Source organism: Ascidia mentula, chromosome 2 (genome assembly GCF_947561715.1).
Source record: "Ascidia mentula chromosome 2, kaAscMent1.1, whole genome shotgun sequence".
Classification (NCBI taxonomy): domain Eukaryota; kingdom Metazoa; phylum Chordata; class Ascidiacea; order Phlebobranchia; family Ascidiidae; genus Ascidia; species Ascidia mentula.
This window is the reverse complement of record NC_138567.1, coordinates 620,087-634,328: the sequence shown is the minus strand read 5'-3', so window position 1 is coordinate 634,328 and position 14,242 is coordinate 620,087. Positions and strand designations below refer to the sequence as shown.

General features: G+C 38.5%; 3 protein-coding genes and 1 long non-coding RNA gene across 4 annotated transcripts; all 4 read left to right on the top strand.

The window, feature by feature from the left end:
* The first annotated feature begins 960 nt into the window (after positions 1 to 960).
* On the top strand, positions 961 to 1,869 carry LOC145889551 (uncharacterized). Its single transcript, XR_014399515.1, has 3 exons — positions 961 to 1,010; positions 1,220 to 1,306; positions 1,588 to 1,869. It is a non-coding gene; the product is annotated as an uncharacterized LOC145889551 (long non-coding RNA).
* A 4,439-nt stretch (positions 1,870 to 6,308) lies between these two features.
* On the top strand, positions 6,309 to 7,709 carry LOC145889550 (uncharacterized). The gene is made up of 4 exons (XM_082980528.1): positions 6,309 to 6,501; positions 6,793 to 6,933; positions 7,046 to 7,132; positions 7,390 to 7,709. Exons 1-4 carry the CDS (start codon positions 6,456 to 6,458, stop codon positions 7,620 to 7,622), a joined length of 507 nt encoding a protein of 168 aa, XP_082836654.1. The 5' UTR covers positions 6,309 to 6,455; the 3' UTR covers positions 7,623 to 7,709.
* A 269-nt stretch (positions 7,710 to 7,978) lies between these two features.
* Positions 7,979 to 10,560, top strand: LOC145889025 (uncharacterized). The gene is made up of 4 exons (XM_082979899.1): positions 7,979 to 7,996; positions 8,114 to 8,291; positions 8,542 to 8,643; positions 10,427 to 10,560. Exons 1-4 carry the CDS (start codon positions 7,979 to 7,981, stop codon positions 10,510 to 10,512), a joined length of 384 nt encoding a protein of 127 aa, XP_082836025.1. The 3' UTR covers positions 10,513 to 10,560.
* A 624-nt stretch (positions 10,561 to 11,184) lies between these two features.
* On the top strand, positions 11,185 to 12,479 carry LOC145889548 (uncharacterized). Its single transcript, XM_082980527.1, has 4 exons — positions 11,185 to 11,317; positions 11,609 to 11,749; positions 11,856 to 11,942; positions 12,199 to 12,479. Exons 1-4 carry the CDS (start codon positions 11,272 to 11,274, stop codon positions 12,432 to 12,434), a joined length of 510 nt encoding a protein of 169 aa, XP_082836653.1. The 5' UTR covers positions 11,185 to 11,271; the 3' UTR covers positions 12,435 to 12,479.
* The last annotated feature ends 1,763 nt before the right edge of the window (positions 12,480 to 14,242 follow it).

The window sequence follows — 14,242 nt, the reverse complement described above, 5'->3', positions numbered from 1 at the left end:
GTGATAATTTGTAGTCAGATTTTGCCGTAATTTTATTCACCAGGCAGAGACAGACTCAGGTTAACCGCAATGCCATTGTACAACACTGGAGCATCCATTTCTTCTGCTTTGCATTTCATTTCAAAATAATTTCGACTTCACTCGATTTAGTCATGAATTGCCAAACACACCAAAATTACCAAAAATATTTTTATTTGTGGTACATTTTTGGGACATATCTGACCTCTCAGGCTGACGAATTTGGCCCAGTGCTGCTTTTTCCAGTAAACATTTGCATCACAGTACAAAAAAAGATAATCCACAACATGGACTTTCAACACGAAGTTACAATAAGCTTTTTACACTGGCTGCTTGTAAAATTGGAACACTTGAGGTTACGTAAAATAAAACTCTGTAGAAAACTTATGTTGTGAAAATTGTGGTCAGATTTCGACGCAATTTTAGCCAAGGCAGAGACTAACGTAAATTAACCCCAATGCCACTGTGCGTTGGAGCATGACGACACAGTCTGAACCAAGTCTGCGAACATGGTCGAATTCACTTGGCCCCATCATCAATACTACAAACGCTTCCATGCGTGACAATAACTCTGTCAACTTATAATTGATTCATTAATTCGAATTTGTATTCATTCCCATCTGCCAAATGTATCGCGGATTTTTTCCAACACATACTAAAACATCGACAAACAACGATCATTTCTCATGACTTCCACGCAATAAACTTCAGTGAAACAAATTGTACAAATAAATATACTGAATATTTACTGGAGAATTCATTGCCACAAGTTATAGTTAAGAATTAGATATTTTAGACACGGCTTAAAAGTTAACGGAAAGAGGTGAGAATGTCACATGTTCACAAATTGGATGTGACGTCATTGGTAGAAACAAAAGTTTCGTGCGCTGGAAAAAAGGAAACTCAGATAAAAAGCTATTGGGGCGAATTTACAATGGGATGGAGGGTGGAGTTTATTACAACTGGTTTAAGTAAAAGCGTTCATCTGAGAGGTAACTTGTTTGACACTTGCGGTTTGTAGTTTGATTTCCATGTGATTCAGTGTTAGGATTTATTTTCCATTGGAGGAATACACAGTGGTTTAAACAGCTCAAAACATGAAGATTGTTATTTTGACCACATATAATTGCACAATAATTTTTTTTCTGTTTATGACGAAATCAAGTACTTTTATATACAAATTTGTTCCTGTGTGTTACAGATACAGGCAGTATCGACAGATCGTGTGGATCGTCACTAATACCGACAGGTTGTCTCTTCAGCATCTGTACATCTGTTTGCAGCACAGGTCCGCAAAAACGTTTTTTTAGCGTGTTTTTCTCCAAAATTTAACACATGACTGATTTGCAGTTAGGCCGTGAAGCCCGACAGACATGCATGTATGCAGTAATGGCCACATGCTCGTGCAAGAGGTGCAAACAAAATTGCACATTTTTAAAATGTTTCATTTTAGAGTTGATATCTAGTGTTTCGTTGTGGGGTAATCAAGATTCACAGCAGATTTCTGGCTACTAATTTCAGATCGAATTATGTTTCAGACTAACGTCTTCTTTGTGTAAATCCCTACAGATGGGTGCAACACAGCAACATACCCTAGCACTTTAACCATCCCAACTACTACAACCATCCCACCTACTACAACCATCTCAACTACCACAACTACTACAACCACAACAACCACTACAACTGGTTCATGTGGCTTTGTCAGATTTGATCTGTTTAAGTTGGCATTGCTTGCTGTTGCAGCCCTTCACCTTGTCATCTAACAGTTTCCAGTTTAAACGTGCTGAATCAGACGTTTTTTATTCTGGTAGCTTTCAACGTTGGAACAGATAAAGTTGCATTCAATAAAAGGCAGAAGAAAACTTTTTGTTGTGAAAAGTGTGGTCAGGTTTTGCCGTATTTTTATTCACGAGACAGAGACAGACTCAGGTTAACCGCAATCCCATTGTACAACACTGGAGCATCCTATTCTTCTGCTTTGCATTTCATTTCAAAATAATTTTCGATTTCAATCGATTTAGTCATGAATTGCAAAAGACACCAAAATTATCAAAAACATTTTTTGTGGTACAATTTTGGGACATATCTGACCTCTCAGGCTAATGCATTTGACCCGGTGCTGCTTTTTCCTGTAACCATATGCATCACAGCACAAAAAAAACGATAATCCACAACATGGACAGTGAATGGAACAAAATTGCCAGATATTGTGTGGTCTCTTGGATATTTTGACTTGTGGTTGAAAAAGGTTGGCATCCATGTTGCAGACCAACAAACGTCAAGCATCACATCTCACTTGTGACGTCATACGTAAGTCTGACAATTGAAAAATTTGAGCGAGGTGAGATCGTTTGGGCAAAGTCGGCAGAGGTCACGGTCGAATGCACTTGTTTTCCACCAAAACGTGGCGTTTATGACAACGCCCAATTAGGCCTCAAACTATCACCAAGGCGTTTCATTTTGTTCGTATACAGTTATGTCTTTTATTTTAATAACCTTTCCTCTTTGTACAATTAAACGTAACTTTTTTTGACCGACGTTTCGCCTGCTGTTCAGCTAGGAATCATCAGGATAATGATACAGCACACAATCAAGCATCAGAACTGCGCAATCGGTCCTTTCTGTCTCACTGGCATACGCAAGGAGAAAACAACAAAACGATGCAACCTGGAAACCAATTTTTAGATGAGACTCTTACGTCACTCTAAAGTCGTGAGCCGTTTAGAGGCGACGTAACTGTTCAGAACAGAAGTTTCGTTCCACGGAAAAAAGAAATCAATTTTGTAGGGATCGCCTTGAGCAAAACCATCGGTAAAAATAAATAATATCCCGCAAATAATTTTGAAAATTTGTCAATCCAAATTTACTGAGGTTGGAGCAAGATAACATTTTGTCCCTTGTCCTTCTTATGTAACGGTCGAATGCACTTGTTTTCACCAAGATAACGCAACGTTTAGACATGCGCGGTCATGCGTGAAGATAACAAGATTGAATACCAGTTCGTGTGATGCAAAACGTCTTACGATTGGATGGTTTACAATTGCGCCATTTCCGTAAGATCGTGGCGATCGGTGTCGGCGTTGGGCGTTGCGTTTTGTATGTTCAATCAACCGTGGGACTAAATAGAGTGATTTGCTGGCGTCGTGACCTTAAAATCACCTTTGCAAAGTCACTCCATATGTTTGGATCTCCTCACAATTATACAAAGAGCGGTAAGTAGTTATAAAACACAAGTAAGTGTAAGTAGTTATAAAACGCAACAAAAACTGTGAGTAAATGCTTCCCAAGGGCGTCGCACAAATTGCTTCAAATCAAATTGATTTTATTTGTTTTCCACCAAAACGTGGCGTTTATGACGACGCCCAATTAGGCCTCAAACTATCACCAAGGCGTTTCATTTTGTTCGTATACAGTTATGTCTTTTATATTAATAACCTTTCCTCCTTTTTTTACCGACGTTTCGCCTGCTGTTCAGCTAGGCTTCATCAGGATAATGATACAGCACACAATCAAGCATCAGAACTGCGCAATCGGTCCTTTCTGTCTCACTGGCATACGCAAGGAGAAAACAACAAAACGATGCAACCTGGAAACCAATTTTTAGATGAGACTCTTACGTCACTCTAAAGTCGTGAGCCGTTTAGAGGCGACGTAACTGTTCAGAACAGAAGTTTCGTTCCACGGAAAAAAGAAATCAATTTTGTAGGGATCGCCTTGAGCAAAACCATCGGTAAAAATAAATAATATCCCGCAAATAATTTTGAAAATTTGTCAATCCAAATTTACTGAGGTTGGAGCAAGATAACATTTTGTCCCTTGTCCTTCTTATGTAACGGTCGAATGCACTTGTTTTCACCAAGATAACGCAACGTTTAGACATGCGCGGTCATGCGTGAAGATAACAAGATTGAATACCAGTTCGTGTGATGCAAAACGTCTTACGATTGGATGGTTTACAATTGCGCCATTTCCGTAAGATCGTGGCGATCGGTGTCGGCGTTGGGCGTTGCGTTTTGTATGTTCAATCAACCGTGGGACTAAATAGAGTGATTTGCTGGCGTCGTGACCTTAAAATCACCTTTGCAAAGTCACTCCATATGTTTGGATCTCCTCACAATTATACAAAGAGCGGTAAGTAGTTATAAAACACAAGTAAGTGTAAGTAGTTATAAAACGCAACAAAAACTGTGAGTAAATGCTTCCCAAGGGCGTCGCACAAATTGCTTCAAATCAAATTGATTTTATTTGTTCTGGTATCGCTTCCTTGTTTTATGGAATTGTTCATGATTTAGAAAATCACATGAACAACTTTGATGAATTCTTGACAACATAAACTATTAAAATTCAGTTTTGCATCTCGCCATAACTCCTTTGCCCGTCGGTATGAAATGTTCAGGTTCAATATGGAAATGATGAAACATGGTTAATCTGAAATATTAAATATTGCAGATGAAGCCATCGACTGTTATGTTTGTTTGCACAACTCGTTTCTAACACCTGGATCTGGATGTCTTGGACCACAAGTGTCTGAAGGTTATTTGGTGTCATGCTTCGGGTTGTTTGATGCTTGTGTGACCGTTTTACACGAAGGTAATTGTCCTTATATCATATACGCAGATCATCAATAATTACACAATAATTTTTTTCTATTAATGACGAAATCAAGTATTTTCTTGTACAAATTTGTTCCTGTGTGTAACAGATACAGGAAGTATCGCCAGATCATGTGGATCGTCGCTAATACCGACAGGTTGTCTCTTCAGCATCTGTACATCTGTTTGCAGCACAGGTCCGCAGAAACGTTTTTTTAACGCTTTTCTTCGAAAATATGCCACATAACTGATTTGCAGTTAGGACGTGAAGCCCGACTTGCATGCAGTAATGTCCACATGCTCGTGGAAGAGATGCATAAAAAAATGTTTCATTTTAGAGTTGATATCTAGTGTTTCGTTGTGGGGTTATCTAGATTCACAGCAGATTTTTGGCTACAAATTTTAGGTCGAATTATGTTTAAGACTAAGGTCTTCTTTGTGTAAATCCCTACAGATGGGTGCAACACAGCAACGTACCCAACTTATATAGTCATTCCAACCACCTCAACAACCACCACAACCATCAAAACCACTACAACCATCCCAACCACTACAACTGGTTCATGTGGTTTTGTCAGATTTGATCCGTTTAAGTTGGCATTGCTTGCTGTTGCAGCCCTCCACTTTGTTATCTAACAGTTTCCAGTTTAAACTTTTCTATTCTGGCAGCCTCTCACGTTGGAACAGATAAAGTTGCATTCAATAAAAGGCAGTGGGAAACTTTTTTGTTGTGATAATTTGTAGTTAGATTTTTTGCCGTAATTTTATTCACCAGGCAGAGACAGACTCAGGTTAACCGCAATGCCATTGTACAACACTGGAGCATCCATTTCTTCTGCTTTGCATTTCATTTCAAAATAATTTCTACTTCACTAGATTTAGTCATGAATTGCCAAACACACCAAAATTACCAAAAATGTTTTTATTTGTGGTACATTTTTGGGACATATCTGACCTCTCAGGCCGACGAATTTGGCCCAGTGCTGCTTTTTCCAGTAAACATATGCATCACAGTACAAAAAAAGATAATCCACAACATGGACTTTCAACACGAAGGGACAATAAGCTTTTTACACTGGCTGCTTGTAACATTGGAACACTTTACGTTCAATAAAACTCTGTAGAAAACTTATGTTGTGAAAATTGTGGTCAGATTTCGACGCAATTTTAGCCAAGGCAGAGACTAACGTAAATTAACCCCAATGCCACTGTGCGTTGGAGCATGACGACACAGTCTGAACCAAGTCTGAAAACATGGTCGAATTCACTTGGCCCTATCATCAATACTACAAACGCTTCCATGCGTGACAATAACTCTGTCAACTTATAATTGATTCATTAATTCGAATTTGTATTCATTCCCATCTGCCAAGTGTATCGCGGATTTATGCCAACACATAATATAATATCGACAAACAACGAGCATTTCTCATGACTTCCACGCAATAAACTTCAGTGAAACAAATTGTACAAATAAATATACTGAATATTTACTGGAGAATTCATTGCCACAAGTTATAGTTAAGAATTAGATATATTAGACACGGCTTAAAAGTTAACGGAAAGAGGTGAGAATGTCACATGTTCACAAATTGGATGTGACGTCATTGGTAGAAACAAAAGTTTCGTCCGCTGGAAAAAAGGAAACTCAGATAAAAAGCTATTGGGGCGAATTTACAATGGGATGGAGGTTGGGTTTCATTACAACTGGTTTAAGTAAAAGCGTTCATCTGAGAGGTAACTTGTTTGACGCTTGCGGTTTGTAGTTTGATTTCCATGTGATTCAGTGTTAGGATTTATTTTACATTGGAGGAATACACAGTGATTCAAACAGATTAAAACATGAAGATTGTTATTTTGACCACCGTCCTGTCTATCTTCACAAAATGTAAGTAGTTATAAAACACAACTAAAACTGTGAGTAAATGCTTCCCAAGGGCGTCGCACAAATTACTTCAAATCAAATTTGTTTTATTTGTTCTTGTATCGCTTCCTTATTTTATGGAATTGTTCATGATTTAGAAAATCACATGAACAACTTTGATGAATTCATGACAACATAAACTATTAAAATTTAGTTTTGCATCTCGCCATAACTCCTTTGCCCCTCGGTATGAAATGTTCAGGTTCAATATGGAAATGATGAAACATGGTTAATCTGAAATATTTAATATTGCAGGTGAAGCCATCGACTGTTATGTTTGTTTGCACAACTCGTTTCTAACACCTGGATCTGGATGTCTTGGACCGCAAATGTCGGAAGGTTATTTGGTGTCATGCTTCGGGTTGTTTGATGCTTGTGTGACCGTTTTGCACGAAGGTAATTGTCCTTATATCATATACGCAGATCATCAATAATTACACAATAAATTTCTTCTATTGATGACGAAATCAAGTATTTTCATGTACAAATTTGTTCCTGTGTGTTACAGATACAGGAAGTATCGCCAGATCGTGTGGATCGTCGTTAATACCGACTGGTTGTCTCTTCAGCATCTGTACATCCGTTTGCAGCACAGGTCCACAGAATCGTTTTTTTAACGTTTTTCTTCGAAAATATGCCACATAACTGATTTGCAGTTAGGACGTGAAGCCCAACTTGCATGCAGTAATGGCCACATGCTCGTGGAAGAGATGCATAAGAAATTGTTTCATTTTAGAGTTTATATCTAGTGTTTCATTGTGGGTTGATCTAGATTCACAGCAGATTTCTGGCTACTATTTTCAGTTCGAATTATGTTTAAGACTAACGTCTTCTTTGTGTAAATCCCTACAGATGGGTGCAACACAGCAACATACCCTAGCACTATAACTATCCCAACTACTACAACCATCCCACCTACTACAACCATCTCAACTACCACAACTACTACAACCACAACAACCACTACAACCATCCCAACCACTACAACCATCCCAACCACTACAACTGGTTCATGTGGTTTTGTCAGATTTGATCTGTTTAAGTTGGCATTGCTTGCTGTTGCAGCCCTTCACCTTGTCATCTAACAGTTTCCAGTTTAAACTTTTCTATTCTGGCAGCCTCTCACGTTGGAACAGATAAAGTTGCATTCAATAAAAGGCAGTGGGAAACTTTTTTGTTGTGATAATTATAGTCAGATTTTGCCTAAATTTTAGTCACGAGGCAGAGACAGACTTAGGTTAACCGCAATGCCATTGTACAACACTGGAGCATCCATTTCTTCTGCGTTGCATTTCATTTCAAAAATTTGTTTGGCGAGATTTTTGACAACAATATTTTAGTTTTTTTTAGTTCTTTAGGATTGAAGGGCTGAAATTGGAACCGGTATTGCTGGAAGACAACTTAAATTCGCGCTACTGACATTTGTTGAGCTGCTGAAAACATGAAGATTATTTTTGTGGTCACACTTCTGTCCACTTTGATGCAATGTAAGTTGACTTTGTGGATTATGCAGCAAGAAGAGTTTCAGATATGTCTCGTCAGTACAGTTATGGTGTAACTGTTGCTTGAAACCAAGTCTATTCTATTTGTTGATGTTTCATGTTTGTTTTTTGCCGGTCATGCTCTTGATTGTTACCAGTACTTCTTCTCTTCTGATAACCTCAATTCACCGGGTTTCCAAGTTGAAGAAGGCCTGAACTTGAACCCATGCCCAAATGATGAGGATGCATGTTTGAAAGTTACAACCTACCAACGTAAGTTAAAAATTACCAACTAATTTTTTGTTCTGCTTTTTTTTGGACATAACCTGAGAAAGTCTCGCCGGATGGTGGACGAAACGTTGGTTACAATAAACACTTTCGTAACTTAAGTGCCAGAAGAGCCATTCCTATTGATGAATTTTTTGTAATTGTAAATATTTAAAAAGTTTTATATGAATAAAACACTAAATAAAATTAGGCGAGTTGGTTTAAAGTTCTTGTAACAAAAATTAAACCATTTCAGACAGACTTACTTCAGTCTATCGACTCTGTGACTATTCAAGCTCACAGTCAGGTTGCAGGGCATCAGGCGTGAACAACGTTTGCACATCCATCTGTACCACCGGTTAGTTGTGATTAAAATTACAATTAGGTTTACAAGCAAATTTGTCCTTAGACCTATGTCAGCATTTTGTTCAACATAAAAGTTTTTGTGACCACGTGTCTGTCCATTTTATATAGAGTCGATACTTAATGCAATATTCCAAATAAAACTAGTTTAAGTGGCGCGGAAGAATTTTCACGGCTGGGTGGAATTTCCCGCTCTGCTAGGGGGGGGGAGGGGGTTGAATTACATCGCGTGCGGTTTTGTGCCTCCATGAGTTGAAGGGAAACACCAAGAAAGTATTCGTAAGGGTTATGGAATGTAGGGTGGTAAACAGCTAAGCACAGTGTGCGTAGCAAACTTCCTTCGTACAATTCAAGCTCGCAGCCAATTCCTCCAGATTTGATCCATACAAGTTGGCATTGCTTGCTGTAGCAGCTCTTCTCCTTGTGTTGTAATCATTCGTACTTTCAACACGAAGGCACAAGAAGATTTTATAACTGGCTGATTGTAACATTGGAACACTTGACGTTACGTTCAATAAAACTCTGTAGAAAACTTATGTTGTGAAAATTGTGGTCAGATTTTGCCGGAATTTTAGCCAAGGCAGAGACTAGCCAATGCTGCGTTGGAGCATGACGACACAGTCTGAACCAAGTCTGCGAACATGGTCGGATGCGCTTAGCTCCATCATCAATACTACGAACGTTTCCATGCGTGACAATAACTCTGTCACCTTATCATTGATTCATTAATTCGAATTTGTATTCATTCCAATCTGCCAAATGTATCGCGGATTTATGCCAACACATAATATAATATCGACAAACTACGATCATTTCTCATGACTTTCACGCAATAAACTTTAGTGAAACAAATTATACAAATAAATATACTGAATATTTACTGGAGAATTCATTTCTACAAATTATAGTTAAGAACTAGATATTTTAGAAGTTAACGGAAAGAGGTGAGAAACAGCTCAAATCATGAAGATTGTTATTTTGACCACCGTCCTGTCTATCTTCACGAAATGTAAGTAGTTATAAAACACAACTAAAACTGTGAGTAAATGTTTCCCAAGGGCGTCGCACAAATTGCTTCAAATCAAATTGATTTTATTTGTTCTTGTATCGCTTCCTTATTTTATGGAATTGTTCATGATTTAGAAAGTCGCCTGAATAACTTTGATAAATTCATGACAACATAAACTACTAAAATTCAGTTTTGCATCTCGCCATAACTCCTTTGCCCGTCGGCATCAAATGTTCGGGTTTAATATGGAAATGATGAAACATGGTTAATCTGAAATATTAAATATTGCAGTTGAAGCCATCGACTGTTATGTTTGTTTGCACAAACTCGTTTCTAAGAATTTTCACGGCTGAGTGGAATTTCCCGCCCTACTGGGGGGGGGGAGGGGGTTGAATTACATCGCGTGCGGTTTTGTGCCTCCATGAGTTGAAGGGAAACACCAAGAAAGTATTCGTAAGGGTTATGGAATGTAGGGTGGTAAACAGCTAAGCACAGTGTGCGTAGCAAACTTCTTTCGTACAATTCAAGCTCGCTGATGCTCATGGATATGAATTTTTGGGAATAAAACTCTACAAAAAAAACTATTTTTAAAAATCCGCATTTTTTTAACGGGTTGTCAAACTTTTGATTTCTCTTTCTAAGGATTTTCTTTGCAAATTGTTTCTTTATTTGTTAAACAATTATTTCAGTTCGGTTTAATTTTAGTGATAAAATCATTTTTCCAATATGTTTTTTCCAATAAATTATTTTGTCGTATTAACCCCTACAGACGGATGCAACGCAGCCAATTCCTCCAGATTTGATCCATACAAGTTGGCATTGCTTGCTGTAGCATCTCTTCTCCTTGTGTTGTAATCATTCCTACTTTCAACACGAAGGCACAAGAAGATTTTTTAACTGGCTGATTGTAACATTGGAACACTTGACGTTACGTTCAATAAAACTCTGTAGAAAACTTATGTTGTGAAAATTGTGGTCAGATTTTGCCGGAATTTTAGCCAAGGCAGAGACTAGCCAATGCTGCGTTGGAGCATGACGACACAGTCTGAACCAAGTCTGCGAACATGGTCGGATGCGCTTAGCTCCATCATCAATACTACGAACGTTTCCATGCGTGACAATAACTCTGTCAACTTATCATTGATTCATTAATTCGAATTTGTATTCATTCCCATCTGCCAAATGTATCGCGGATTTATGCCAACACATAATATAATATCGACAAACAACGAGCATTTCTCATGACTTCCATGCAATAAACTTCAGTGAAACAAATTATACAAATAAATATACTGAATATTTACTGGAGAATTCATTGCCACAAGTTGTAGTTAAGAACTAGATATTTTAGACACGGCCTAAAAGTTAACGGAAAGAGGTGAGAATGTCACATGTTCACAAATTGGATGTGACGTCATTGGTAGAAACAGAAGTTTCGTCCGCTAGAAAAAAGGGGATGGAGGTTGGAGTTCATTACAACTGGTTTAAGTAAATGCGTTTATCTGAGAGGTTGCTTGTTTGATGCTTGCGGTTTGTAGTTTGATTTCCGTGTGATTCAGTGTTAGGATTTATTTTGCATTGGAGGAATACACAGTGGTTTAAATAACTCGAAACATGAAGATTGTTATTTTGGCCATCGTCTTGTCTATGTTTACAAAATGTAAGTCGTTGCATTATAAAACACAACAAACACTGTGTGTAAATGCTTCTCAAGGGCGCCGTACAGATAGCTTCAAATTTGTTTTATTTGTTCTTGTATCGCTCCCTTATTTTATGGAAATGATCGTGATTTAGAAAGTCACCTAAATAACTTTGATAAATTCATGACAACATAAACTATTAAAATGCAATTTTGCATTTCGCCATAACTCCTTTGCCCGTCGGCTTCAAATGTTCGGGTTCAACATGGAAATGATGAAACGTGGTTAATCTGAAATATTAAATATTGCAGGTGAAGCCATCGACTGTTATGTTTGTTTGCACAACTCGTTTCTAACACCTGGATCTGGTTGTTTGGGTCCACAAGTGTCTGAAGATCATTTGGTCTCATGCTTCTGGTTGCTTGATGCTTGTGTGACCGTTTTACACGAAGGTAATTGTCCTTATACGCAGATCATCAATAAATGCAAAATAATTTTTTTTCTATTAATGACGAAATCAAGTACTTTTATATACAAATTTGTTCCTGTGTGTTACAGATACAGGAAGTATCGCCAGATCGTGTGGATCGTCGCTAATACCGACAGGTTGTCTCTTCAGCGTCTGTACATCCGTTTGCAGCACAGGTCCACAGAATTGTTTTTTTAACGCTTTTGTTCGAAAACATCCCACATGACTGATTTGCAGTTAGGACGTGAAGCCCAACTTGCATGCAGTAATGGCCACATGCTCGTGGAAGAGATGCATAAGAAATTGTTCATTTTAGAGTTGATATCTAATTTTTCGTTGTGGGTTGATCTAGATTCACAGCAGATTTTTGGCTACTATTTTCAGGTCGAATTATGTTTAAGACTAACGTCTTCTTTGTGTAAATACCTACAGATGGGTGCAACACAGCAACGTACCCAACCAATATAGTCATTCCAACCACTACAACAACCACTACAACCATCAAAACCACTACAACCATCCCAACTACTACAACCATCCCACCTACTACAACCATACCAACCACTACAACCATCCCAACCACTACAACTGGTTCATGTGGTTTCGTCAGATTTGATCCGTTTAAGTTGGCATTGCTTGCTGTTGCAGCCCTTCATCTTGTCATCTAACAGTTTCCAGTTTAAACTTTTCTTTTCTGGCAGCTTCTCAGGTTGGAACAGATAAAGTTACATTCAATAAAAGGCAGTAGAAAACTTTTTTGTTGTGATAATTGTAGTCAGGTTTTGCCGTAATTTTATTCACGTGGCAGAGACAGACTCAGGTTAACCGCAATGCCATTGTACAACACTGGAGCATCCATTACTACTGCGTTGCATTTCATTTCAAAATAATTTACGATTTCAATCGATTTAGTCATGAATTGCAAAACACACCAAAATTATCAAAAATATTTTTTTGTGGTACGTTTTTGGGACATATCTGACCTCTCAGGCTAATGCATTTGACCAGGGGCTGCTTTTTCCTGTAACCATATGCATCACAGTACAAAAAAAAAACGATAATCCACAACATGGACGGTGAATGGAACAAAATTGCCAGATATTGTGTGGTCTCTTGGATATTTTGACTTGTGGTTGGGAAAGGTTGGCATCCATGTTGCAGACCAACAAACGTCAAGCATCACATCTCACTTGTGACGTCATACGTAAGTCTGACAATTGAAAAGTTTGAGAGAGGTGAGATCGTCTGGGCAAAGTCGGCAGAGGCCACGGTCGAATGCACTTGTTTTCCACCAATATGTGGAGTTTATGACGACGCCCAATTAGGCCTCAAACTATCACCAAGGCGTTTCATTTTGTTCGCATGCAGTTACGTCTTGTATTTTAATAATCTTTCCTCCTTTTTTTACCGACGTTTCGCCTGCTGTTCAGCTAGGCTTCATCAGGATAATGTTACAGCACACAACCCAGCATCAGAACTGCGGAATCGAGGAGAAAATAACGAAACAATGCAACCCGGGCACCAATTTTTAGATGAGACTCTTACGTCACTCTAAAGTCGTGAGCCGTTTAGAGGTGATGTAACTGTTCAGAACAGAAGTTCGTTCGATGGAAAAAAGAAATCAATTTTGTAGGCATCGCCTTGAGCAAAACCATCGGTAAAAATAAATAATATCCCGCAAATAATTTTGAAAATTTGTCAATCCAAATTTACTGAGGTTGGTGCAAGATAACATTTTGTCCCGTGTCCTTCTTATGTAACGGTCGAATGCACTTGTTTTCACCAAGATAACGCAACGTTTAGTCATGCTCGGTAATGCGTGAAGATAACAAGATTGAATACCAGTTCGTGTGATGCAAAACGTCTTACGATTGGATGGTTTACAATTGCGCCATTTCCGTAAGATCGTGGCGATCGGTGTCGGCGTTTGGCGTTGCGGTTTGTATGTTCAGTCAACCGTGGGACTAAATAGAGTGATTTGCCGGCGTCGTGACCTTAAAATCACCTTTGCAAAGTCACTCCATATGTTTGGATGACCTCACAATTATACAAAGAGCGGCCAGAAGACTAAAAAATGCGGGAATGTAATAGTTTCCAAACCAATGAAATTACTCGCAGTTAATGGTTTTGTGCAGATTTTTATTCTGATGCACATGAAGGAATTGGAAAAGAAACATTTAATGATGTGAGCTGCATACAGATGGCCACTGTTTCTACCTATGAGGTGTCATCAGTGCAGCTGGTGTGACTATCAGACGACTTTGCTGACCAAACGGCCAAGCAAAGACTTCCACTTTGTGAACCTTTACTTATTTTTGAATATCTCTAGCGACTGGGGGACAAGTGGCATAAACCTTTACTTATTTTTGACCGATGCTTCCAATCGACCCCCCAACCTTTACCATGAGCTGATATGTTGAATATATACATTGTCCCCCATGCGGTTACAAATCGTCAGCTTGAATGCCACTTGTAG